This window comes from Plecotus auritus, assembly GCF_963455305.1.
Source record: "Plecotus auritus genome assembly, chromosome: 2".
Classification (NCBI taxonomy): Eukaryota; Metazoa; Chordata; class Mammalia; order Chiroptera; family Vespertilionidae; genus Plecotus; species Plecotus auritus.
The window spans coordinates 57333325-57361260 of record NC_137771.1 but is presented as its reverse complement, the minus strand read 5'-3'; the positions used below and the strand labels follow the sequence as shown (position 1 = coordinate 57361260).

At 38.8% G+C, this 27936-nt stretch overlaps 1 protein-coding gene across 2 annotated transcripts in view; it reads right to left on the bottom strand.

The window, feature by feature from the left end:
• Positions 1 to 27936, bottom strand: part of ST6GALNAC3 (ST6 N-acetylgalactosaminide alpha-2,6-sialyltransferase 3) — a 522576-nt gene that overhangs the window by 201759 nt on the left and 292881 nt on the right. For both annotated transcript variants that reach the window (XM_080654760.1, XM_080654761.1), the window contains exon 3: positions 881 to 1290. In XM_080654760.1, the coding sequence (XP_080510886.1) occupies positions 881 to 1290 (410 nt within the window). The remainder of the gene's footprint in view (positions 1 to 880; positions 1291 to 27936) is intronic.

Here is a 27936-nt window from a genome sequence, read left to right as displayed (position 1 = left end):
GTATTTTCTTTCAGCAGTTCTTTACTAGAACTGCATATATGAACTAAGAGCTATTGATTTAGAATTCTACTTCTCTCCTATATACTTGTTACCTTTCTAAAGAGAGGGGGGAAAAAAGGCAGGCAATAGAGTTATGTGGGAAATGAGGGGGATGAAGAGAAAACAGAGGGAGAAAACAGAAGAAGTAAGGAGTAGGGAAAAAATGAGGCGAGCAGGCCTCAAAAAAAAAAAGGAAGTGGAAGGCTGTTTTATAGAATGCTGCAGAAATTGGATGCAATGAAAAGTGCAAATAGATTTTTAAATAATTGAGTGAGTAGTATCTATACCTTATTTCTCTTCAAGAATCCACTGTTAATGATTTTAAGTAATGCATAATTTCAATCTGATATTCTGCTTAACATGTTAGATACCAAGTAATGGTGTTCACAATCACAGGGTCTATTTGCATGCAAGAAGCTATGCAACCTTATTAGAGAATCAATAGCCTGTTTGTTTTGTGGTCTCAGGTAAATTTTTGCCATTGCTTGCAAAGGAGTTTAGATTCTACAGTTCCTTGACATTTCTGTTTTGAAATGTTAAGGAACTTTTGGCTAAAATCCAATTTAATCAATAGCAAATTGAGCTAAATAAGAACAAATCGAAAGATATCCTGGGAAAGCATCCAGCATTTTTTGGAGCCTCAAGCCAATCAAATTGGAGAGAACAGAAGGTAGTGTAGGTGGAATTAATGGGACCGAGTTGCTGGCTCATCAAGTAATCATAATAGTCAAAAGCACATAACAGTCAGTTTGAAAAATCTCTCCATTCATTTGATAGCTGACAAAGGACTCAGCAAAGATTCAACACAAAGGACAATAAGGCTGCTTCTCAGAGGACTCACCTGTCTTTCCCAGTTTCCTTCTTAAAAATTCCATCACAGTAACTCATGCGCTTCTCTGTGGTGATATAAATTTGGGCACTTGGATAGATGTCAACAGTCTTTTTCAACATGTTGTAAACAATGCCATTGCCATCTTTCCTCATGTTGCGGAAAGGACCCCAAATCACATAAATAGTGGTGTTTGCCTCCTTAAAAAAATAATCAGGGTTTTTTAGCAAAAGAGGAACGCTGGTATGGGATACAACTCGAATCATTGTCATGCGGCCAACGTCTTCTTCGTAACCCTTGGTGGGGGCATTGTTCATTCTCCAAATGCAGGAGGCCTGATCTATCTCATTCCCCACCTTCTGGCCGACCATCTGACCTGAGTTGGACACGATGGCACAAAGGTCGCAGTCCAGCTGCAAAGGCTGAAAAACAGAAGGAGAAATAAGACGAGGGTAGAAACATAAATTAGTAAAGCCCACCTATCCAAACAAGTTTCTCTGGGAAAACAGAAAATTCAGATATTATGCATACCTGCTGAATGTAGGAATATCTCTGAAATATACATACCAGTCCTATACTGACCACCCCAGGTCATCAAACCAGGGCCATCCTTTTATTTAAAAAGGGAATACAAATTGTTAAGTAATAATTTTAATTTCTATCCCCTTGTATTGTTTTAAAGTTAGTGGACAAATTATCATGTGTTTTCCACTCTAAATGGTGACTTTTCATTCAAAACTGTTAGTTTCAAATGAAATAAGGAAATATAAAAAGATCTGATATCTTTAATAAGGATGATGGCTAAAAATAAGGCAAAAGGGAGCTATCCAGGCATCAATTCTATACTTACTTACATGCATGAATGGTTATGTAAAAGCTGATGAAAATATGAAAAATTCAGCAAATGAGAAGGTTCTGAAAAAGGTTTTCAGAAAACTGCTTAAGACAAGTCTCAGGCTAGCAAAAATATTATAGAGACCCTTAAAATCTTCCTTTGCATCCCTGTGTTGGCTGGCTTTTGGGTTTACCTTTATTCTGGATGGGTAAGGAAAGGCTTCTTTTATGAACTCAGAGATAGCATGTCCAGAGACAGTCTCTAGGGCTACTCTAACCACCACCCTCCCTTTTCCTAACCAATGAGGTAACAGAGACTCATAGAGGTTAAGCACCAGGTTTTAGGACTTGAAATATGCTAGATAGAGATAAGTGCTAAGTAGAGAAAATTAAAGCAAGGACAGGTGTGTGTGTGTGTGTGTGTGTGTGTTGGTAGAGTGATCAGTAAAGGCCTTAGGAGAAAAATGCTATGTGAGGAATTATCTGAATGAAGAGGGCTGGCTATGGTGATATTTGGGGGGTGGGGAGGAGGAAAAATATTTTTCCTAATTATTGTGGTAATATGGGCTTGCTATGAAAAAGTTGAGAAATAAAAAATAAAAGAATTGATAAAAGGATGAAAGATCTTCATATTTATTCAACTCAACAATTGCTACAATATTTTCTTGTATTTTTCTCCTTCTAGATATATTATTTTAGGAAGGTTGAAAATAGCATTCATACAATTTGGCAACCTTTGTTTTTTATTTGATTTCATATCACTAAGCCTTTCCATGTCAATAAATAGTCCTTAGAGATATTTTTAATGCCTATGCAATATTCCATTACACAGTATACCACAATGTACCTTTTTTGCCTATTGCTGGGCATTTAGTTATTATCTGATTTTTTTTCTATTATTTAAAAAAAAACTGCTTTGATGAACATACTTGTGCTTCCCATTGAATTTTGAATGCTAACAGTTATATATTAATTTAACTTTACTTCTTTGATTTAGTTTTCATTGTAGACCTATAAAATATGCGAGGTAGACAAAGGCATCTACCTATTTGAGAGGACAAAATTAAGAATTTTGAAGAAACGACTTGTAGAGCCCACAAAGTTTCATTTATGAGGTATGTTAAAACCTCTAGCAAAGGGATTGTTCATCACTCCTGCTACAGTTAGATTTCTGAACTAGGGTGGCAGCAGGTGGTCCAGGCACTAGGTTAGAATAGGTCCCCTCAAGGCAGATGAGTATATTAATGCACTTTAAAATGAGGTTCTGAAGATTGGTGCCTTAATGAAGACTTCACCAATGGCCGAATGGAGACACAAGTAGGTATCTCTTAGGATCAGGCATTGATCTAAGACTCATCATCAAGCATCTAGGAGCCTAAAATCTTTTGGGGCAGTGGTCGGCAAACTCATTAGTCAACAGAGCCAAATATCAACAGTACAACGATTGAAATTTCTTTTGAGAGACAAATTTTTTAAACTTAAACTTCTTCTAATGCCACTTCTTCAAAATAGACTCTCCCAGGTCGTGGTATTTTGTGGAAGAGCCACACTCAAGGGGCCAAAGAGCCGCATGTGGCTCGCGAGCCGCAGTTTGCTGACCACGGTTTTGGGGTGATAAAGAAGAACACAATATTCTTTCTGCCAGGTGACTTGCAGTAAGGTTCAACATCCATTACACTTAGCTCAGTTCTCCAAAGTCACTCAGAGTCATGCAAATCAATGCCTGTAATCGAGTGTGTCATATGGCACACTCCAACTTATCACCAAGATGCATATGGTGCGAGGAAGTTATATTCAATTTACTGTTCCAAGAAACACTGTATAATAAAAGCATTTTGGGGGGTATGGACTTCACAATTTAAAAAAATATATTATAAAGGAAAAAGGAAGATATAAATAAAATGCCTTAGACACGTTCTAATCTACAAAATTCAGCAATTTGCATTGGATTTCCCAGTCACAAAAGCGAATTAGCTGGTTCTGCTGTAACAAGGCTTAATTTAACTAATAAGAATCAGCATACTGGTTTCACTTGACAGTTGTAACCCCTGAAAGTGATCAATTAAGACATCACAATCTGTTTCATGACAACATATCGGGATGCTGCAGCTGTGCAGATTATGAGGTCACCAGCTGACTAACAACTTGAGGGCAAACAATGGGAACAACATCCTCTTATTTAAGTAACAAATATGTAATTGGGCAGAGTGCTATGAATGCAATGCCTGTGGGGGTAGATGATAATTTTTAAATTGCATCTTTCTTTTATCCTAATCACTTGGCTGTATTGTCACCATGGCCAGAGTCTTAGGAGACTTCCACATATCCCTTCTGCTTGGTCACAGTCCTGCGTAGCTGTCTGACTTTCTGAATGAGGTACCAGGAAAAGTGTGTGCACACGGTGACTGCTCTATTTGCCACTTGGTTGCAGGAACCATCCTTACAGTGTGATAGAAGTGCAGGGTTAGATGAGTGAAACATTCTTCATCATAATAGAAGCTTCAGGTAACACAAAGAGCTTGCTTGCTAAGGCCCAAAGGACTCATTTATACCTTTGAAGGCACCTTCAAACTACAGTAAGCTATGATAAAAAGAAAGAAATACCTAGTCACAAATGGATGGTTTGACCTAAGATCTGTTCTTATCTGGTTATCCCAGCTCCTTTTATTGGCTTTATCCCTGCATCTTGTGATCTCAACTTTCTTTGTTAAAATGCACTGCTGTTTCTTGAGCTCATTTATATTATTTGATTTGGGGTACTTGTTTGAAAATTTATTGCATATGCCTCTACTTGTTCAGTTTCTACCACAGCCATCAGTTTCTCTGAGACCTTTGGAAAGAATTGTCTGGTTCTACTTTATCAACTCCTCTCTTTATTCTAAATTCTCCTTTTCTGTTGACTTGTCCCTATTTCTATGTGTGTGTTTTTCGTGTTGTTTTTTCCCCCACTACAAACAAACCTGACCTCTTTATCTTTTTCTCTTGTACACTCAAAATATCATCAAGCCAAATACTTTGGTTAGGCTTCGGCTGTGTCTATAAACTGAGATCCCTACAAATGTACAGCCAAGCCTGTCTGAGCAACAGTGTCCCTGTTAAAAGACCACAAATGTAAAAATCTTCCTATTATTTGAAATCTAAGATGATACTAAATTTGACTTGTGTATTTTCTCTCTCTGCAAAAGTATACTAGCTCTTGCTTACATATCTGGTTATAAACACTCAGCTTGGGGAAAATTAAGAATTTGATGACATCTATTAAACAACCAAGTAATTTTTTTACTTAGTATCTAATCTGCGCAATGTGAAGGGTACAATAATTTAAAAATCCTAATCAGTGTGAGATTTAACCTCAGTATATGATCAACTAAGATTCAGTTCATATACTACTTCAAAGGCTGAAGAGATTGCCTTGAAAATCAAGGTTTTTTTCCTCTGCTAAAATGAATCTTGACATTTGCTTCCTCACAAAAAAAAAATAAACAAACAATTTAATTCCTGTTTGTAGCACAGGTAGAGCATGGAAGAGAGAGGAAGAAAAGCAACAGTGTGAGAAAGATGTATAAGTATAGGGTATTATATTCATTGATATAAACATGATTGAGCACTTAATATGGGCCAGTCATTCTACCTAGCACTTTTTCACATTATCCCACTCAATTCTCATAATAAATTCTTCAAAACTTAGTTTGTTTTTATTTCCCATTATAGTGTTGAGGAAGACATAAACACAATGTCCAGTGGTTAGCAGATATCGTTCACGTTAAAAAGGAGCACTTCACCTCTGTGAAACACATTCATATCGCTATTAAAAAGTGAGAGAGAATAAAGAAATATTTATTACCATTTTCACTCTTCCTAATATACAGAGAAGTAAACACCTCAAATCTCACCAAGGATTATATTAAAATTATTTGTATTAAATTATAAATTAATATTTTAAACATACTGGTAGCCAAGAATGTCACCAGAAAAGAAAAAAAAAATTAACCTTGATGAAAGCCTCCTCAGAAATGTTAGACTATACATGTGAGTGAAATTTACCTTTCCTTTCTGGCAATGGCATTATCATGGTATAAGAAATTATATATATATATATATATATATATATATATATATATATATATATATACATACACACACACACATACATATACATATACATATACATATACATATACATATACATATACATATACATATACATATACATATATATGTACTAGAGGCCTGGTGCACGAATTTGTGCATGGGTGGGGTCCCTTGGCCTGGCAGGCGATCTGGGGCTGCTCGAGGGAGGAACCACAGGAGGTTGGTTGTGGGAGTGCACTTACCACCAGGGGGCAGCTCCTGCATTGAGTGTCTGCCCCCTGGTGGTCAGTGCGCGGCATAGCTACCAGCTGGTAGTCCAGTAGTAAGGTTTGCTTAGGCTTTTATATATATAGATTTTTTTTCTTCAAAATATTTTCAATTTGTCATATGGCTGAAATTTCAGTCTAAGATAAATTAACCATGCCCAGTTTTATTAGCTTTAAAATGGCCCTTCACATCTTACTCAATGTGCTTTTCAATGTTTTTTCACAACAGCAGTGAGTTGTGTGTCTTTCTGAAACATTAAATGGGTATAGTCCGTGTCTGAAAAAAAGAAAAAAAAAGGCTCTGGTAGATGATGTTTCAATAAGCTGGTCTCCTCCCTTCATGAAAACCTCCTTGACATAAATTCACCTTAGAAACACCCAGGATAGCTGTTTTCAAGTCATTGGGAATAAAAGTTAGCTTAAAACTACCAAGTCATTCTGTAACTCATGCATTGTTCTCCCCTTCGTACTTCTGAATACTCCAGGGTACAAGCCAACTGGGATACTATGCTCATAACACAGGTCATCTTACAGTCATGCTGATTTTTATTTTTATTATAAATATGATTATTTGGCACAAAATAAATTATGTTTGCCAAAATGCTGAAGAATGTGATAACTATGGAGTCGGGAATGAGAAAGATGTGTTTATTCTTATTACTTTTTAAGAGTTTGCCACATTTTAATAGTCAGCTTTACTTTTCTGTGTTTAAGTATTATTTATGTAGACCCTAGAAACCAATTTATCATGACATGCCCAACTGATCCTTGCCTTATTTAGAAAAAGAAAAGATGACCTAAGCTAACAGATTACTAGCATTTACTCTGATTGGCAAGTTTTACCTACTGTTGAGTCACAGTCACTTTTCAAATTCATATACATATAGTTAAAGAACTCTTGTTTCTCGGCTTTAAATTTACTAAACACACACATATCCACAAATACACACGTGACCACACACACACAAGGTTACCCTAATCCAGCTGATGAGATAGCTCACTCTCCTGTCTACTTTATCATCCTGCTCCTTACCAACCACTCTGGAAAATTCCTCTCCTCTCTTCTGTGGGTAATAACTTGACAAATGGCCCCATCCTTTTTGAATGATATATTGGGACAACTGCCAAGCACTTTACATTTTAATCAGTAAGAATGAAATATTTAACCTTTACTTTTTATTCCATGAATAAGCTTATAGACAATAGAACAGATAATTAAAATCTGTGAATTAAAACTTGCAAAACAATGTAGTTCTCCCAGCAAAGAGAAATGGCCCTGTACGAAAGGTCACCTGTCAACTAGTGCTAGTTATTAAATCTCTGCATTTATCACGGAGGTGGCTCTATGGAAAACGAAGGTCAAGACATTAAATTATGAAACAGCTAGGATTAGAAAAGGTTGCCAAAAAACTCAGCTAAAATTTAACCAAACCTGTTAATGCTATACCTTGGAAGCAAACAGAAACAGCCAGGAATGAAACACAACACTGGATACGCTAATCTATCTCCCTACTTGAACACCTGAATTGAAAATGAGTTTCCATTTGATGTCTTGAAGTCTAAAATGAAACTTGCTCATCTCAAATCAAAACAGGAGCTTTGATAAATATTTCAGGACAAAAATCCTATTTGAATCGAACCAGTTTAAATTATTAAAAGCATTGTTTTACATGACCCTCGTGGTTGCTTTCATTTTGACCATAAGAATGCAATTTAAAATATTGGAGATGGGGTGCTCCTAGCATGTTAAATGCTATGTAGGACAATCAACTCACCACCCACTAATTTACCACTTTAATGTTGAAACAAATGAGATCTTTGCTTTTCATCATCCAATTTGGATGGATTTGAAAAAAAGCAGGGTGTACTGAGCTCCAAAGACTCACTCTTCAGTTGCTGTCATTTATTCCTCTGCTCTTTCTGAATGTCTTTACAGTTTCAGTTTTAGAGGTGTCAACATGTATAATGATGCCATTGGGGAATAGATTTTGCCTTTATTCTCCTTGATGTTCTTTTGAGGTCTTTCAAGTGAAAGGTACAAAAGAGGCATTAACAATCTGGCATTGTTTTTATTGCTTGACAAAGGAAAAAACGTATTTTAATTTTCCCCGTGTTTCAGGAATGATTAAGCAAGCTGTTTTCATCTCTACGAGTCACTTTCAGCAGACCTCTAACTGTGAGCAAAGAACTGTGAAGACTGTTCTAGAGAGAAATCAACACAGTTCAACACAGCCTGCTTACGTACTTCTTTGCCCCTCCACAAACCGGCATCTTTCAGTGGGTGCAGCTATAGAAAGCAGTGTGTATAAATCATACACTATGAGTAACAGCATATAAAAAGACAGATTTGATAACCCATGGTTTGGCTCTGACTCTCTGTGGATTTGGGATATGGCATTTACCTTGATTTCTGTCTGATGGCATTATATCCAAGCATAAAACTTAATATGGGGATGCATAAAAATGTTAATGTCAAGAAATAATTCTAAAACAGGCAACATAAAGCTATGCTTCTCAGTTACCATAGATAATGTGTTCTCTTTATTTGAAAGTTCCTTGAGAGAAATGGATCTGTATAATCATGGAGGCATGCCCAAAAAGCAGCTTGCTTTCTCTGGACTGGAAGGCAAAAAAAAAAAAAAAAAAATGAGTCTACCCAAACCAAGAGAGAGTTTTCACCTGTGGACTGGATAAAGAAGTCATTTATATTTCACTATCACTATGAGATCATAATTAAATTGGACTCATTTATGACTGACTTCCTCTGGATTTTTCTCTCCTTTCAGGAAGATGAGTTTGGGACCCAGTGCTGACATACCATCCAAGTATGTCACACAAAGAAAACTAGAGAGAAAGCCATGGTATTAGTTTCTAAACAGGGCACCCAACTAGGGACATGGTTCTCAACTGGTTGCACATTACAATGACCAGGAGAACGTTTACAAAATTATAATGGCTAGAATGAATGCCTGGCCAAATGAATCAGACAACTCAAGAGGAAGGCACCTGCACGTAAGTATTTTTCTATGTTCCACATGTGATTCCAATGAACATTTAGGGCTCAGAAACATTGTCTTTGAGGAGTTGGTGGCAATAGAAAAGGAGCTCAAAATGCCTAATCAAAGGGATGAATGACAAAGTGTAAATCGGTATCCTTGAGGCCCAAGAGAGAAAGATGTTGGGGTAGCAAATCTTTCCAGGTACCCCCTCAATACCATTGATTTAGTGAGCTGCACTTACACATCTTTGGGGCCCATGGCAGGGTGGCCCCTAAATATCCCACATGACATATTGACTATTTCTAATTAAAATCACTTGAGAAGCAGCAGGAGGGGGAGGAGCTCGCTGACTCTTCTCTGTCTCTCTAAATGCAGAAAATAAATCTCCCTTGAAAAGTGCCCTCCCTGTTATAAAAGGGCTAAGGAACAATCAATCAAACTAAGGAAGAGACAGCTTTATCCCGGATATTGAAAATCCAGAGCTGAGAAACCTATATAAACAAACCCTTGTTAATTTTACAAATTTACTGCCTTAAGCCAACATTCTACCTAAATTCTTACTATGTACCCCTAAATCTATGTTTCTTTGTCTTGGCAAATTCTCATAAATTTATTATTTCTTTATTTAAAAGATATATTAATGGCCTGCTCTACTCACAGAAAATTCTTTTAATTTTCCTGTGTACATATAATAAAACTCAGGATTTTCTCCTGTTCTTCTGCCTTGTGCCAATTTTATTAGCAGCCCAGACACAAGAACTGAAGAAGAGTAGAAAGGGGAATTCCCTCTCCCCAACAAAATGGAATTAGTCCTAGATGTCAGAAGCTATGAAGAGTAAATGGAGATGATGTTGGAAGTTTGCATTGTACCAAGCATGAGAACTTTTATTTCCTACAACATTATTGTTAACTAAAGGCCCAGTGCACGAAATTTGTGCATGGGAGGGGTCCCTCAGCCCAGCCTGTACCCTCTCACAATCCAGGACCCTTTGGGGGATGTCCGACTGCCAGTTTAGGCCTGATCCTGCCTTTGCCTTGGCCCCCGCCGGGTCGGCTTCATCCAGAAGGGTGTGTGGAATGACGTCCGAAAAGTTGTTCGGCTGTCTGGTCTAATTAGCATATTATGATTTTATTATTATAGATTATATAGCATTAGAGGTTTTTATGTTCCAACTAGAATTTGCTCTAGAAGCAAGGAAAATCATGTTGCCTTATACATTTTCTTAATTGTCATGAGGAATTTTTGCCAGCCTGTAAGGGTTATGGTAATTTCAACATTTTGTTGACATGCATTCAATATAATTTTTTATCTTGTCTTATTTTTATTCTGGAAGATGCTTTATTTTGAACAGAAGGGGTGGTAGAGATGGAATGATTGTGAATATAAAAGAATGTCCCACTAATATAGTGAGAACCAAGGGAAGGAAGAAGTCAATAATACAAGAATAGTGTTGGATAGGTAGCCTTTGAAAAGGTAGAGAGATCTTTCTATGAGACAATAAGAACGAATTAAGAATCAGAGGAAAACCAGATAACTTTAAAGAAAGAACTGCAATTAAAGTTCACTCCAGATTTCCTTACATTTCTCTCCAGTAGTAAGGGTTGATTGAGAGATGGGATACTTAGAGGTAAGGTTAAAAACTTCAGGAGAGAGATTAACTTTTGAAAAAGAGAATATTTTGAGCAATAACAACAACAACAAAAAAGGATTTCCAGCTGTGCCACAGCTGGAATTTAGAAATTATAGACTTTTGATTAACCTACTGCAAGTTTATGTATTCTTTCTAGTATGGCTCAGGAGCACAAAAGCAGGACTAAAGACAGACGTTAGCCACCTTGACCACGGACTAGACATTATGGCAAGTGGTGTACTGAAAGTGCAAAGCTGAGAAATAATTATGGGCACTGGTAACATGAATTCCAAGCTGAAAGTGAAAGGAAATGATGGCAAAATGAGCAAGTGAAAGAGATAAGGAAGCAATGAATATCTCTCCATGGGGTTATATCCATTCATTGGAGACTGGGTGACATATGTTTGCATTGTATGTCCTGAGACCATGCTTACCTTCAGAATAAGGAGAAAATAATGTGGCTTATATAAGCTTTGATTTAAGGGTCTGATTCCAATTGCAACAGGTTTCAGGAAAGAAGCTGTAGTATGTCATTCCTTCTAGGTTGAAAATGCAAAACCAAAGCACAGAGATATTAAAATCCATTGTTGTTGAAAAGTACTGGCATGAGAATGTCTGCTTCAGTATGTTAACTTAAAAAATCCCAACCAACCTTTCCATGGAAGATAACTAAGAGAACTGAGAACAATGTAAAAACTATTTCTTTGAGACCATCCAAGACCTAACAGGTTAGTGAGGAACTGGCAGCCTGGAGAAGTCTGGAACTCAGGGAGGTGCATCTACACTAAGAACTGCTTTTGTTCTGGAGGCATCTGTGGCTCTGGAGGAAGTAGCTGAGCTCTACTTCTGGCAGCCTCCTGGGCCTAGGAGAACAGAAATCTGAATGTTGAGCCCCAAAAGGGTAATTCAACATAGGCTTTGGACTAGAACTCCTAAAGTGTATTCTAAAGGTAAGTCTGAAATAAACAAGTTTGCAAAATCTATTACCCTCTTTCACATCAATAGAATGCCTCTGAAAACTTCGATTCTGAAAATTACATTATGGAGTCCTGAACTTCTAATGGCCTGAGACACCTGCAGAACGAAAAGAGAAATCTTCTCTGGAGGAAGATCATATCATCCTAGGTCTCCAAATATTGCTACAAATAAGTGTTCAAGTACAATACCCAACACACTATCTAAAAACCCAGACATATGAAGGGACCAAATGCCATTAGAGAAAGCAAACAGAAACAGCCCCTTAGGAACTCTACACATGGAATTACAGGGCACAGACCAAAACCACTATGCTTACTGTGTTCAAGAAGATAAAAGCCAACTGAAAATGTTGACAGGGAAATGAAAACTATAAAAAGTGATGGAGTGTATGTGCAAAAGAGCCACTTAGAAACTAGAAATAATAAATAGAACACATGAAATAAGGAAATCAATGAATATATTTAATAGCAATTTAGACAAAGCTAAAGAGGATTAGTGGACTAAAAGATAAAAGCAACTGTTCCGAATGAAACAAACATTTTTTATAAAGACTCAGAGACACAGGGAATACAATGAGAAAGCCTAAAATAAATGTATGTGAAATACCAGAGGATATGAGAGAGAAAATGGATGGGCAGAAGACAATGGCTGACAATTTTCAAGAACGTATGAGAATCCATAAATTCAAATGACTCACAGGGAAAATAAATACAAAATCTAAATATACAGTGAAACTTCATAAAAACAAAAACAAAGAGTAAATTACAGAATTTAAAATTACCATTAAATAGCATATATAGTAAACCCTTGAACAACTTGGGTTTGAACTGCACAGGTCCACAAGTGAATTTTTTTTCAATAGAGATATAGCTGACACTCTCTATCTGTGGATTACACATCTGAGGATTTAACCACTGCAAAAACAGTATTTTCATCAGGAATCCCCATATCCTGAGGGCCAAATTAAGTTATAGGTGGATTTTAGATAGGGGAGGAAGGTTGGTGCCCTAGCCCCCTCCAGTGTTCAAAGTTCAACTGTAATTTGGAGGGGGTAAATAGAGATAAAATATTGTAAGGTCCTTACATTGTCATGAAAAGAGGGTAAATGTGCCAAATAACATCATATCTTCATAAGCTTAGGATGCCTGCTGCTATTCCTAGGGCAGTAGTTCTTAAATTTTTGGTCTAAGGTCCCATTTATACTAAAAAATTGTTGAGGACTCCAACAATCTTTTGCTTATGTGAGTTGAATATATATCATTATTACATTAGAAGCTGAAAATTAGAAAATTTAAAAATATTCATTAATTCATTTTAAAATAATAATATGCCCACTTCATGTTAATATTAAGTTTTATATAAAAAGCAACTTTTTCCCAACAAAATAGTGAAAAGAATGGCATTATTTATATTTTATTTTTGCAAATTTCTTTCATTGAAGATAGATAAATTCTCATCTGTTTCTACTTTTACTCAATAGGCTATTTTAATTAAAGTACATGAAAAAGAATCCAGTTTCAAAATGTTATGTAGTGGGAAAGGGAAAATAATTGTGTATATTTTTCTTTGAATCTTTTTTTTTTTTAATATATTTTATTGATTTCTTACAGAGAGGAAGAGAGAGGGATAGAGAGCCAGAAACATCGATGAGAGAGAAACATCGATCAGCTGCCTCCTGCACACTCCCTACTGGGTATGTGCCCGCAACCAAGGTACATGCCCTTGACCAGAATCGAACCTGGGACCCTTGAGTCCACAGGCCGACGCTCTATCCACTGAGCCAAACCAGCTAGGGCTATTTTTCTTTGAATCTATACCAAATTTTACATGTGGCAATTTCTTAAAGTTTGTTTGCAATATAAAATCTGAAACTATATCAATAAGATTTTCTACTGTTACATTAGAATCCATTGGTCTATCTTGTACTTTGCATGGATAATTAACTCATGTCTGATTTTGTAACATCCCATTTTGGTCATTTATAAAATATTAGTCAAATAAGTTATTCAAAATGTTGAAAATTTCATTACATATTTTAAACACATTCATTGATAATACCACTAATCTAATCAGAAAAGCCTGTAAGTTTTGCAAAACTGGAAAGTTGATGGTGAAAATACAAGTTTGTCAAGTACATGCTAATTTTTACTTGAAAACTCAATTTTTGTCACTAGTGAAATACACTGTTATTTTCTTTAAGTTATAGGCTCACTTCATTCATTTTCAGGAAAATGTCTGCGAAGTATTGAAATAAAAATAGTCATCATTTGTCTGTTGGTTATTTTCAGTAAAATGGTGTTCAATGACCATGGAACTCATGAAATTTTTCAAAATAAAAAAGTTGGGTAGTAAAGGGTAAAGAAGTTCAAACATATGGTGACGAAAGAAGATTTGACTTTGGGTGCTAAATATACAATACAATGTACAGAAGATGTATCATAGAATTATACACTTGCAACCTACATAATTTTATTAACCAACTAGAGGCCTGGTGCATGAAATCCGTGCATGGGGGAGGGGGGTGTCCCTCAGCCCAGCCTGCACCCTCTCCAATCTGAGACCCCTCAAAGGATGTCCAACTGCCCATTTAAGCCCGATCCCGGTGGGATTGGGCCCAAAAGGGCAAGCGGACATCCCTCTCACAATCCAAGACTGCTGGCTCCCAAATGCTCACCTGCCTGCCTTCCTGATTGCCCATAACCACTTCTGCCTGCCAGCCTGATCACCCCTAACCACTCCCTGACAGCCTGATTGATGCCTAACTGCTCCCCTGCCAGCCTGTTTGCCCCTAACTGCCCTCCCCTGCAGGCTGGTCACCCCTAACTGCCCTCCCCTGCAGCCCTGGTCACCCCCCAACTGCTCTCCCCTGCAGGCCTGGGTCCCTCCCAACTGCCTTTCCCTGCAGGCCTGGTTGCCCCCAACTTCCCTCCTCTGCCAGCTTGGTCACCCCTAACTGCCCTCCCCTGCAGGCTTGATCGCCCCCAACTGTTCTCCCTTGCAGGCCTGGTCCCTCTCAACTGCCCTCCCCTGCTGGCCTGATTGCCACAACTGCCCTCCCTTGCAGGTCTGGTCCCTCCCAACTGCCCTCCCCTGCTGGCCATCTTGTGGTGGCCATCTTGTGTCCACATGGGGGCAGGATCTTTGACCACATGGGGGCAGCCATCTTATGTGTTGGAGTGATGGTCAATCTGCATATTACTCTTTTATTAGATAGGATAGAGGCCTGGTGTACGGGTGGGGGCCAGCTGGTTTGCCCTGAAGGGTGTCCCATCCCGGATTAGGGTGGGGGTTCCCTTGGGGCATGAGGCGGCCTGGGCGAGGGGCCTGTGGTGGTTTGCAGGCTGGCCACACCCCCTGGCGACCCAAGTGGAGGCCCTGGTATCTGGGGTTTATTTATCTTCTACAATTGAAACTTTGTAGCCTGGAGCGGAGCCAAGCCTTCTGCTTGCTCTGTGGCAACAGCCATTTTTGGGGGGATTTATGTATCTTCTATAATTGAAACTTTGTAGCCTTAAGCAGGGGCCTGGGCCAGCTAGGGTGTGTGGAAAGCTTGGCTTCCTCCATCACCGGGGGCAACCCTAGCCTCCTGCTCTTTCCAGCTCTGTGGCTGCCGCCATTTCTGTTTGGATTTATGTATCTTCTATCATTGAAACTTTGTAGCCTTGAGTGGAGGCCTAGGCCGGCAACGGCAGGCGGAAAGCTTGGCTTCCTCCATTGCCAGGGAAACCCAAACCTCCCTCCTGCTCTCTGTGGCTGTAGCCATCTTAGTTGGGTTTATTTGCATATCCGCTCCTGATTGGCTGGTGGGCGTAGCTTGTGGGCGTGGCTTGTGGGTGTAGTGGAGTGATGGTTAATTTGCATATTTCTCTTTTATTTTATAGGATATCACCCCAATAAATTTGATTTTAAAAAATAACAAAATAAAAATGGGGGAAAAATCAATGTATTTGCAACAATCATAGTAAAATCATATAATTTCAAAAGTAAAATCATATAATCATATGATTAGCTCAAAAAGTATAAAAAAATTGATATGATTCAATGTCAACTAATGACAAAAAGCTCTTAGTTAAGGGAAAGTAACAGGGAGCTTTCTTAATCTCATAAATTATTTCTACAAGACAAAAATTTTATGTCAATCATTGTAAAAATAAACAAGCAAACAAAAAAACAACAACAACATTGTAGTACTTCACACTTAATAGTAAAATGTTGGAAACTGTCACTTTGAAATTGGGAATGAGACAATGATTTCCACTCTCACCCTTGTTATTCAATGCACTGAGATCCTAGCCAGTACAATAAGGGGAAGGATGAAAGACATAAAAGTAGTAAATATAATTATTCATAGATGATATGATGGTATATAATAATCCACATATTACTTGTTATCATTTTCATTGGAGTTAGTAGGATTACTAGATATAAATCTGAATCTATTGTATTTTGATATATCAGCAACAATGAAAATCTAAGTATTTTATTTATAACTAGAGGACTGGTGCATGAAATTTGTGCAGGGGGGGGGGAGGGAGGACCCCTCAGCCCAGCCTGCACCTTCTCACAATCGAGGACCCCTCAAGGGATGTCCAAACTGGCAGTCAGACATCCCTCTCACAATCCGGGACCACTGGCTCCTAACCGCTCGCTTGCTTGCCTGCCTGATCACCCCTAACCACTCTGCCTGCCTGCCCAATTGCCCCTAAACCCTATGCATGCCTGCCTGATTGCCCCTAACCACTCACCTGCCTGCCTGATCACTCCTAACCGCTTGCCTGCCTGCCTGCTTTATGAAGAAAATATAGGAGAAAACTTTCATAAAATCAGACAAGGAAACTTTTTTATTAAACAAGACAAAAGAACTAACAATAAAGAAAAAGAAAGTGATAAAGCAGGCCACAGATTTTTTTTCTCCCTCTCTGTAGGGGAGGTGAGTGAGTGTCCTAGAAAGAGTTAATATATAAAATATGTAAAAATACTTACAAATCAACAATAAAAGCAGCCAGTCAAAGCAATAGAATGATGGGCAAAAGATTGTCATTACATAGAAGAAAAAATTCAAATGGCAAATAAGCATCAGAAAAATGCTTATCATTAATAATCAGAAAAAATGCAAACTAAAACAATGAGATGTTATGTACACCTACCAGGTTGCCTAAAAATTAAAATGTCTGGCAATACCAAGTATTAAAAAGAACATACTACTGGAAGTTTCATGCAATAACTGATACGAATATGAACTTTGCACTAACACTTCAGAAAACTATGGCATTATTCTGCATAGTTGAATATACATATAGGACAATTTTTGTAATAAACAGATTTTTAAAATCTTTATTGGTAAGAGTATTACAGATGCCTCCCTTGCCCCCCAATAGCTTCCTCCACCTGGCTCCTGCCCTACCTCAGACCTTCACCACCCTATTGTCCATGTCCATAGGTAATGGACATATGCATAAGTCTTTGGTTAATCTCTTCCCACCCCTCTCTCCTCCATTTCCATTGAGATACATCAGTTTGTTCCATGTTTACATGCCTCTGGACCTATTTTATTCGTCAATTTATTTTGATTGTTAGATTCTTGCTAGCTTATTTTGATTTTTAGATTCAATTGATGATAGATATGTATTAACTAGAGGCCCGGTGCACGAAATTCATGCAAAGGGGTGTGTGTCCTTCAGCCCAGCCTGCACCCTCTCCAATCTGGGACCCCTTGAGGGATGTCCGACTGCCCGTTTAGGCCCGATCGTACCAGGACTGCTGGCTCCCAACTGCTCACCTGCCTGCCTTCCTGATTGCCCATAACCACTTCTGCCTGCCAGCCTGATCACCCCCTAACCACTCCCCTGCCAGCCTGATTGATGCCTAACTGCTCCCCTGCCAGCCTGTTTGCCCCTAAATGCTCTCCCCTGCAGGCCTGGTCACCCCTAACTGCCCTCCCCTTCAGGCCTGGTCCGCTCCAACTGCTCTCCCCTGCAGGCCTGGGTCACCCCCAACTGCCCTTCCCTGCAGGCCCGGTCACCCCCAACTTCCCTCTTCTGCCAGCCTGGTCACCCCTAACTGCCCTCCCCTGAAGGCTTGATCACCCCCAACTGCCCTCCATTGCAGGCAAGGTCCCTCCCAACTGCCCTCCCCTGCTGGCCATCTTGTGGTGGCCATCTTGTGTCCACATGGGGTCAGTCATCTTTGACTACATGGAGGCAGCCATCTTGTGTGTTGGAGTGACGGTCAATTTGCATGTTATTCTTTTATTAGATAGGAGGATTAGATAGGATAGATGCCTGGTGCATGGGTGGGAGGCAGCTGGTTTGCCCTGAAGGGTGTCCTGGATCAAGGTGGGCGTTCCCTTGGGGCATCAGGCGGCCTGGGCGAGGGGCCTGTGGTGGTTTGCAGGCCAGCCATGCCCCCCAGCGACCCAAGCAGAGGCCCTGGGATCTGGGATTTATTTATCTTCTATAATTGAAACTTTGTAGCCTTGAGCAGAGCCAAGCCTCCTGATCTCTCTAGCTCCATGGCCATAGCCATTTTTGTTGAGATTTATTTATCTTCTATAATTGAAACTTTGTAGCCTTGAGTGGAGGCCTGGGCCTGCCAGGGTGTGTGGAAAGCTTGGCTTCCTCCATTGCCGTGGAAACCCAAGCCTCCTGCTCTGTCCGTGGCTGCAGCCACCTTGGTTTGGTTAATTTGCATACTCGCTCCTGATTGGCTGGTGGGCGTGACTTGTGGGTGTAGCAGAGTGATGGTTAATTTGCATATTACTCTTTTATTAGATAGGCTTGCCATTTTATTGTTAATATTTTTATTTCTGTTTCTTCTCCTTTTCCTTCTCTTCTCCTTCCTCCTCCTCCTCCTCCTCCTCTTTCTCCTTCTCCTTCTTCTTTTCTCCTTCCTCCTCCTCCTCCTTCCCATTCTCCTTCTTCTCCTCCAAGAATACCCTTTATCATTTCATGTAATACTGGTTTTGTGGTGATGAACTCCTTTAGCTTTTTCTTTTCTCTGAAGCTTTACCTGACCTTCAATAATAAATGACAGCTTTGCTGAGTAGAGTAATCTTGGTTGTAGGTCCTTGCTATTCATCACTTTGAATATATCTTGCCACTTCCTTCTGGCTTGCAAAGTTTCTGTTGAGAAATCAGCTGACAGTGGTATGGGTGCTTTCTTGCAGGTAACTAACTGTTTTTCTCTTGCTGCTTTTAAATTCTCTCTTTGTCTTTAACCCTTGTCATTTTAAGTATGCTATGTCTTAGTGTGGGCCTGTTTGGACTCCACTTGTGTGGGACTCTCTGCACTTCCTGGACCTGTAAGTCTATTTCTTTCACCAGGTGGGGAACTTTTCTGTCATTATCTCTCAAACAAGCAGCAGCTGGTATCACCGTGCCCCATATTATCAATAAGTGGCCCAAGACCCGGCACTAGCACCAGCCTGCCTTGCTTCACAGCTTGGTTTTGCCTGGGCACTTCCAAACCCAATATAAGTAACAGACATCTGTAGATTGCTTTGTCGCTTCTGCCAGGTGGCCCCAGGCAGTGGCTGACTTTGTACCTCCTATGAAACCCCAGAGCCAGTGGGATAGCTTCAGACTATACCAGATTACAACTATACACATCCACAAGGGACACACTGAAGGGGAAGACTCAATGAGCACCAAAGCCCCACTGAAGCAAGTCTTGCATCATAGGGGTGTCTCCTGCACAGCAGCTCTTCCACTGTAGTCTCTCAGCTGGTTGTCACAGCCAACTGGCCTGGAGGTCAATTCCTTCCATTGATGCCAACAGCAATCAAGACTCAACTACAACAAGACAGTACACACAGCCCACAAAGAGGTTTAGCTAGAGCTAAGGTGACTGGGGAGGCTGAGTCACTGGGCCCTACAGGACACCTACTACACAAGGCCACTCTACCAATTCCAGATGTCATAGCAGCTCTACCTAATGCATAGAAACAAACACAGGGAAGCAGCCAAAATACAAAGACATAAGTCATGCATATAAGCCTAACCAATGGACACAGACACCAAGGGGGTGAGGGCATGAGTGGGGAGGTGGAGGGGGGCAATAAGGGGATAAGGACATATATGTAATACCTTAATCATTAAAGAAAATAAAAACAAAACAACAAAAAAACAAATGAAAGAACAGAAGGAATCCCCAGAAAAAGAACTAAATGAAATGGAAGCAAGCAAACCACTGAGTACAGAGTTGAAAACAATGGTTATAAGGTTGCTCAAGGATCTTAATGAGAGCTTCAAGGGACATAGAATTTCAAGAATCGTGTGAAAATTTCAAGGAAATTAGTGAGAATATCAAATAAAATGAAAAAGGACCAGTCAGAAATTAAGTATACACTGATTGAAATAAAGAATAATTTATGGGGATTCAACAGTAGAGTAGAGGATTCAAGAATCAAATCAACAATTTGGAATATGAGGAAGTAAAAAAACACTCAAACAGAATAGCAAAAAAAAAAAAAAAAAGGAACCCAAAAATTTGAAGATAGTCGAAGGAACCTCTAGGACAACTTCAAGTGTACCAACATTCACATTATGGAGGTTCCAGAAAGAGAAGAGAGAGAGCAAGTTATTGAAGACCTATTTGAAGCAAATAGTTATTAGGGTAATTTCTTAAATGATAAGGGCTATCATTCTGAAACTAAAACAAACATCACAGTTACCAGTGTCCTGCCAGAGTGGCATTCACATATTGTATTGTAAAATGGTAATTAAGTCTCCTTAAAAAATGGTGTCCTAGGGACGAATATGTTGGGAAATGTCATATACTAGTACATTCATCACCTCTTGGGGATTGCCAATGAATATTAAATACTAAAGGCTATAAATAGAGAGAAACCAAGATGGCGGCATAGGTAAACACCTAAACTGCTGCCTCACACAACAATTTCAAAACTATAACTAAAAGACAAAACGGACATCATCCAGAACCACAGGAAGGCTGGCTGAGTGGAAATTCTACAACTAGAAGAAAAGAGAAAAGCACAGTGAGACTTGCAGGAGCTGCGGAAGGCAGAGGTATGGAGGCGCTTGTGTGGAGAGGGCTGGCAAGTGAGTACATGGCTGGCTTTCTCAATTGGGAGGGAGACAAAAGCTCCTGACTACTCTGAACTCCAGTTCTGGGCGAGACTCTAGGGACCCAGACTCATACGGTGAGAAACTGGACTGTCTGGCAGCGGGCGAAACTCAAGGGCGGCTTTCTCTCAGAGGTGCATGCAGCTATTACCATGGGACACTGAGATGTGGGGGACCTCTTAGGGCAGGGCTGATGGGAAGCCATAGCTGTTTGTTCCCGCCCTACGAAGCCCTGAGATCCCACCCCACGAAGCCATTGCTGGTTGCTCTGCCCTGAGACTCTGCCCCATCCAAGCTGAGCGCAGAGGCTTTTGCATATGAATGGGTCCTTTGAATTCTAAACTTACCTAAACAAACTGCAGTTGAGTCAGTGAGACCCAGAACATCCAAAAGAAGGCACAAGGCCCTGCAGCAACTTGCATTGCTTCACAGCTGAGCCTCATCTGGGCACCTCCAAAACCCAAACAAAGAAGAGGAATCTGAAGATTTCTCCGTAGCTCCTGCTGGGTGGCCTCAGGCAGAGGCTAAATTAGCACCTCCTTGGAGATCCAAGAGCCAGTGTACCCAGGGGTCAGAGTGGGAACATCCAGATTACAACTCCTCAGATCCATAAGGGACACACTCAGGGGGCAGACTCAGTGAGCACCAAAGCCCCACTGAAGCAAGTCTTGTCTCATAAGGGTGTCTCCAGCACAGAAGTCCTTCCAGCGTAGACACGGCTGATCCTCACAGCCAATTGGCCTGGAGGTTAATTCCTCCCAGTGATACCAACAACAATCAAGGCTTAACTACAACAAGACTGTGCACACAGCCCACAAAGGGGTGCACCAAGAGTGTCCACCTCAGGTAACTGGGGAGGCTGAGCCACTGGGCCCTATAGGACACCTAGCACACAAAGCCACTCTATCAACTCAGGGAAGCAGCCAAAATGCAGAGACAAAGAAACAGGTCACAAATGAAAGAAATGGAGGAAAGCAAACAACTGGATATAGAGTTCAAAACCACAGCTATACGGTTTTTCAAGAATTTTCTAGAAAATGCCAATAAATTTAGTGAGACCCTTGATGATATGAACAAGAACCAACTAGAAATTAAGCATACACTGACTGAAATAAAAAAATAATATACAGAGATCCAACAGCAGACTAGAGGATCGCAAGAATCAAGTCAATGATTTGAAATATGAAGAAGCAAAATACACCCAACAGAAAAAGAAAAAAGAATCCAAAAATATGAAGACAGTGTAAGAAGCCTCTGGGACAACTTCAACTGTACCAACATCTGAATTATGGGGTGCCAGAAGAAGAGAGAGAGCAAGATACTGAAAACTTATTTAAAGAAATAATGACAGAAAACTTCCCCCACCTGGTGAAAGAAATAGACTTACAAGTCCAGGAAGCGCAGAGAACCCCAAACAAAAGCAATCTAAAGAGGACCACATCACGACACATCATAATTAAAATGCCAAGAGCAAAAGACAAAGAGAGAATATTAAAAGCAGCAAGAGAAAAACAGTTAGTTACCTAGAAGGGAGCACCCATACGATTGTCAGCAGATTTCTCAACAGAAACTATGCAGCGCAGAAGGGAGTGGCAAGAAATATTCAAAGTGATGAATAGCAAGAACCTACAACCAAGATTACTCTACCCAGCAAAGCTATCATTTAGAATTGAAGGTCAGATAAAGAGCTTCACAGATAAGAAAAAGCTAAAGGAGTTCGTCACTGCCAAACCAGTATTATATGAAATGCTGAAAGGTGTTCTTTAAGAAGAGGAAGAAGAAGAAAAAGGTAAAGATAAAAATTATGAACAACAAATACATATCTATCAACAAGTGAATTTAAAAATCAAGTGAATAAAAAATCTGATGAACAGAATAAACTGGTGAGTATAATAGAATCAGGGGCATAGAAAGGGAGTGGACTGACAATTCTCAGGGGGAAAAGGTTGTGGGGGGTGTGGGAAGGGACTGGACAAAAATCATACACCTATGGATGAGGACAGTGGGGGGGAGGGTATGGGCAGTGGGTGGGGTGGGAACTGGGTAGAGGGGAGCTATGGGGGGAAAAAAGAGGAACAATTGTAATAATCTGAACAATAAAGATTTATTAAAAAGAAAAAAAAGGCTATAAATAGTTATTCACTTAAGTCTGTCCCAATCTGCTTAATTCAATATTCCAGAAAATTATTCAGAAACCTCACTGTCATTTTTTATAGGAAATTGATTAATATCTTATGGGATAATGGCTTGTGAAACATCGTTTGTAGACTGTGCACCAGGTATAGTCTTGTTAGGGCTTGGAATAAGATATGAATGGTGACTGATTCCATTATTTTTTCACCATTCTTCTTTAAGTTTTAGTCAGTGTAATAACTGGAGACTAGATGTGATGAGGAGCAAGGTATTAATAATAGAAAAAAGAATCATCATTGTAGATGATATGACAGTCTTCCTTGCAAACATAACAAACCATAGAAAAACTATTAGAACTAATAGAAGAATTTCAAAATGTTAGCCAGCTGAAATGTGGATATACAAAATTACCAACAGTACCTCAGCAAAAAATGAATCTACAACAGAAAGAAATCTAATGTACAATAGCAAGCAAAATACCTAAGGGGGAAAATAAATAAGAAATTTGCTAATGCTTTAAGAAAACTGAGTGCCTTATATAAGAATGAACTGGAATACCCTGTCAATTCAGGTATTAAATTGTAAGTGGTTCTTTTTTTTTTTTTTTGTGGTTCTTAAGGGGAAAAATGCTTGGGGGAAAATACTTGAATTTCTACATCTAGATAAGATGCTTGCTGAAATTTATTTAATGTCTAAGATCTTGTGACCTACTATGGACAAACTAAAGCTTTTGAATTATAGAAACTCAATATTAAGGTTTAAATACACAGTAATATTTATACTTGCTTTGGAGTCTCTTTCTTTTATTGCTATGGTAATTATAGTTTGAAATTCCTTTCTTGTTTGAATAATTATTTTTAACTATTTTAAATCTTCTTTCAGATATCATGGGTTATTGACCCAGTAAATGAAATTACTGAGCTCATAGTATTTTAATGCTTTAATGAAGTGGCTTTCTAAAATGCTCAGTCCCTGTGACCATGCAAAGCTTAGCAATTAGCTGAAACAGAAAATTACCACCCTTCCAGTACCCAAGATTGCAGAAACTAGACAAACTAGAGAAACTGAAGGCTCCACTCAGAAGATCAAAAAACAACCGTGAATAAATAATGACTCACAGGATGAATGGTTATTTCTCCTTCCCCACAAAAACGCTTTATTAAAAACTATAGTGCATTTTGGCCACGGTTTTAAGACTTTCTTAGTGTCTTCTTCAAACTCTATTTAACTAGACTTTAGAACTCTCCATGGGATCATTTTGTTAAAGAGCAATTTGGACAAATCTCAAATACTAAATATTGTAGCTACTTTACATATTTTAAGGCTAAAAACAAAAGCTCTTAACTAGAACTAGATCAATTGCCATAAAATGTTAAAGCATAGCCAATCCAAAATGGAAACCAAGAGTTATTTTTGTTTCATTTATAACATAGGATTACTGACATGCCATGTAGAGATTGGGTTTCCTTCTTTCCTTAAAAAGAGGAAATCTGAACCTTGCAAGAGTCCTGGCCATGCACAGCAGCAGAGACACAGATGTCATCGCAGCTTCCCTGCCTCACACCTGGGCCAGATCTGCAGCCATAAATGTGAAACATGGGCCTAATTAACAAGCTAATGAATTATGTATGCATATATTATTGACCGGCCAGACGATAAAAATAAATAACCTTTTGGTAGCATATAATTCATCTGAGGGATAAAGTGTAGAGGGGGAGCTGTGAAAAGCCAAATAATTTTTGCAGTTCTAAATTTTATTCAAACGCTTTTCACGTGTGTGTGTGTGTGTGTGTGTATGTATCTGCTATAAATAACAAGTGCTAATTTGAGGCAAAGCATAGGTAACACTTCAAAAAACAAGACTCATTCCAACTAAATGTTTACTTCATGTAAGAGGAGACCAGAAGTTTATCATACCATGGCCACATCATTTCTATATCATTTTGGTGCCAAAAGAATAAAGCACATTTTCCAATATGGATTAAACTATGAAGACATAATTTAAAATAAAAGTGATCAATATCAGGACACTGAAAATTTAACATATAAACTTTGCATATAAAAATATATAATTGTATAGAGTGACTTCAATACCAGCAACCTTCATTTCATCATATTCCACTTCCATCTCATCTGAAAGCACTTAAGGTGTTCTAATAAAATGATACTGTAGTAGAAGCAGGTTCTAGCAGCATAATAGATGCAAATAAGCATTGGCTTTGTCATCAGTCTTGCATTCAAATCTCTCTCTGCCACTTTCTAGCTGTGCTTTTGCATAGATTTCCCAAATTCTTGACTCTATTTTCTTAACTTCTGCAACTCATCATTTTCCCATGAGCAACTCTGTCTTTGTCCTACGGCAAATGTGAGTAAAATTAAACATTATTTCTCCTTCCCCACACACACAAAAAAGCCACCCCATAGAGCATTAGTAGGCAATGTAACTTTAGCAGAAGACGGATTGGGATAAGGAAGAGGACTCTCCCATTCTGAATCTTCATTTCTTCCAAATGACATATCCTAGACTCATTATTCCTCTCCATTTCTTTATAAAGCAGTATATTCCTCCTGGTTTATCCAAGCTTGTATCCTAACAACTATCACTCTCTCAGCCCTCTAAATACTCTAGTTACCAGGATCCCCCCATCTTAGGAGTTACTAGATATGTATCAATAACAAATGATATGATTAATAAATGAATTCACTCCAACACGCATTTTACAAAGGGAAATAAGACCTTTTTATTTCCTGCACTGTAGCATGTGAGGATTCCTTTCAGAACTTGAAAAATCATTCTGTTTTGGCTCTTTGTTATTTTTCTCTTAGAAGATGCTAGTAATAAAGTTAAATATGTTTTAGAAGCATCATACGTCTGTTACCTTCATTTCCTTTTTTCACACAAGTCGGCTTGGTAGAAAAATGCGACTTAGTAAACATCAGGTGGTAAAATGTCAGATGTATCTTTAAGGATACACAGAGCGACACAGAGCGAATGCTTCTGTGTGGGTTGGATCATGAATGTAGAGTATGAATTGTGAATAAAATCACTCCTCCATCTCATGATAAGAATAATCTCTCAGATCTAAGTTCTCCCACTGCCCTATAGAGGAAGTCTACTAGTAAGTGATCATCATGATCCTTTCTTCAGACTGCACTGCAAGCTTCAAAAGATTACCAAGGCCTGGAAAATTCCACTGATGGTTATCTGTCCCTTCTGAATGACAGTATGATGGCTCCAAATCAAACACAGCATTGGGCTTTGTGTCTCAGAAACAAACGTATAGACTACATTAAAAGTTTTTAAAGAAAATTAATTTCAAAACAGATTTCCAGGCTGGGTATTAGAAAGACTGTTCTCAAAAAATAAAGTGCTTCTGGTAGTCCTTTTTGGAAAACTAGTAAGGTGTTACGGATAACCACAGAGGGGAGGTAAGTGTATAATGCATACAAAGGGGAACGGTTCCAGGCTGATATTTCTAACACTTCCATGTGAATAATGGGCCATTATCTAGAAATTGAAGCTGCTAAGTACAAACACCGTAGGACGTGTAGTTATGCTTTGAAAGTATTCTTGCAATTATCCAGCTGCAAGTTAAATGCAGCTCTAAGCTGAGTTTTTACTTTTATTTCTAGCCAATTGACCTGTGCTCTGGTTTTTTACTGCAACTTTAGATGAATCAACAAAAATATCCTGGAAAAATGAGAGGACATTGCCACTAAACCCTGAGAACCAACTCTCAAGCCGGAAATCTAACTTCCAATTTACTCTAGTCCGAGACTGATTAGACCCATTATTTAATGAAGTCTCTCTTGGTTGTTTGTCTATCAAATTATTCATATTCATGGATAGAAAGTGATAAGCCAAAATGCTAATTATCCATTTTTCTAAAATAAAAGGTCTATGCTAAGAATAACAATGAGTTATTAAAATAGCACTTTTCATCTGACATAATACATCTTAACAAGCTCTTTAAATCCAGTGATTTGCATTGCTGGACATCTTATCTAATAAAAAGAAAGATGTTTACTTTCTTTCTATTCAGACTTGGCTAGCATTGGGCAATGGCTTTTGAATTTGAATGCTGTTGGAAATAATGAGATAAGACAGGGAAATCCAGTATTTAAAAGCAGATTTTTAGAAAAATCATTACATTTAATGTATTGATTTATAACATCCTTTGTCCAAATACCAGGATCTAAAATAGTGGTTCTCAACTGGGACTCTCCTGGGGACATTTGGCAATGTTTAGAGACATTTCTGGTTGTTCAGGGTGTATCACTGGCATCTAGTGGGTAGGAGCCAAGGATGTTGCTAAAGATCCTTCAAAGAGCTGTAAAGTCATCCACATCAAAGAATTATCCAGCCCAAAATATATTGAGAAACTTAGGTTTAAAAGGAATCAAGGAATTTTAATAAATAGTTAGGCAACAGGCCTATGAAATCAGGCTAAAAAAGTACTGTGAATTTAATCTTTTCTGTGTTCCAAGTTTATATAATTTTCACAAGGATCTAACTTCTTAGAGCAATACTAGTTGTACTAAAGGTTGGTCAAGTCTTGATTTCATAGGATCCCACATTCATATCTCAGCCTTGTGCTAGATTAAATAATATTTTTTTCCTCTGATAAAAGCTGGTGGAGAAAAAGATGTACTGGAGGAGAAATAGGAAAGAATAGAAAAACAAATCTAGGATAAATAAGAAGCAATAGAAATGATTAGATGTGTTATAGAGGTCCAAAAATATAGAATCCCGCAAAATGCTTTGTTAGCCAGTGAATTTATTTTCTACTGATCTCATCAAGATTACCTGCCTCCGTAACCAACATTCATTCATATACAAGCACCCAACTGGGATAATTTCCCTCCCTATCACACACCCACACCACACACTCTCACTTGAGGCCTTTCACACGCACAGACAGCCTTAGCTCAAGAGCTGAAAAGACTGTCACCACCACCACAATTCTACTGATCACTTAACAAAATCAATACACATTTTGAATATTGGGAATAAGATGATGGGGGTGAGAGGGCATGCACAAGTAATGTGCC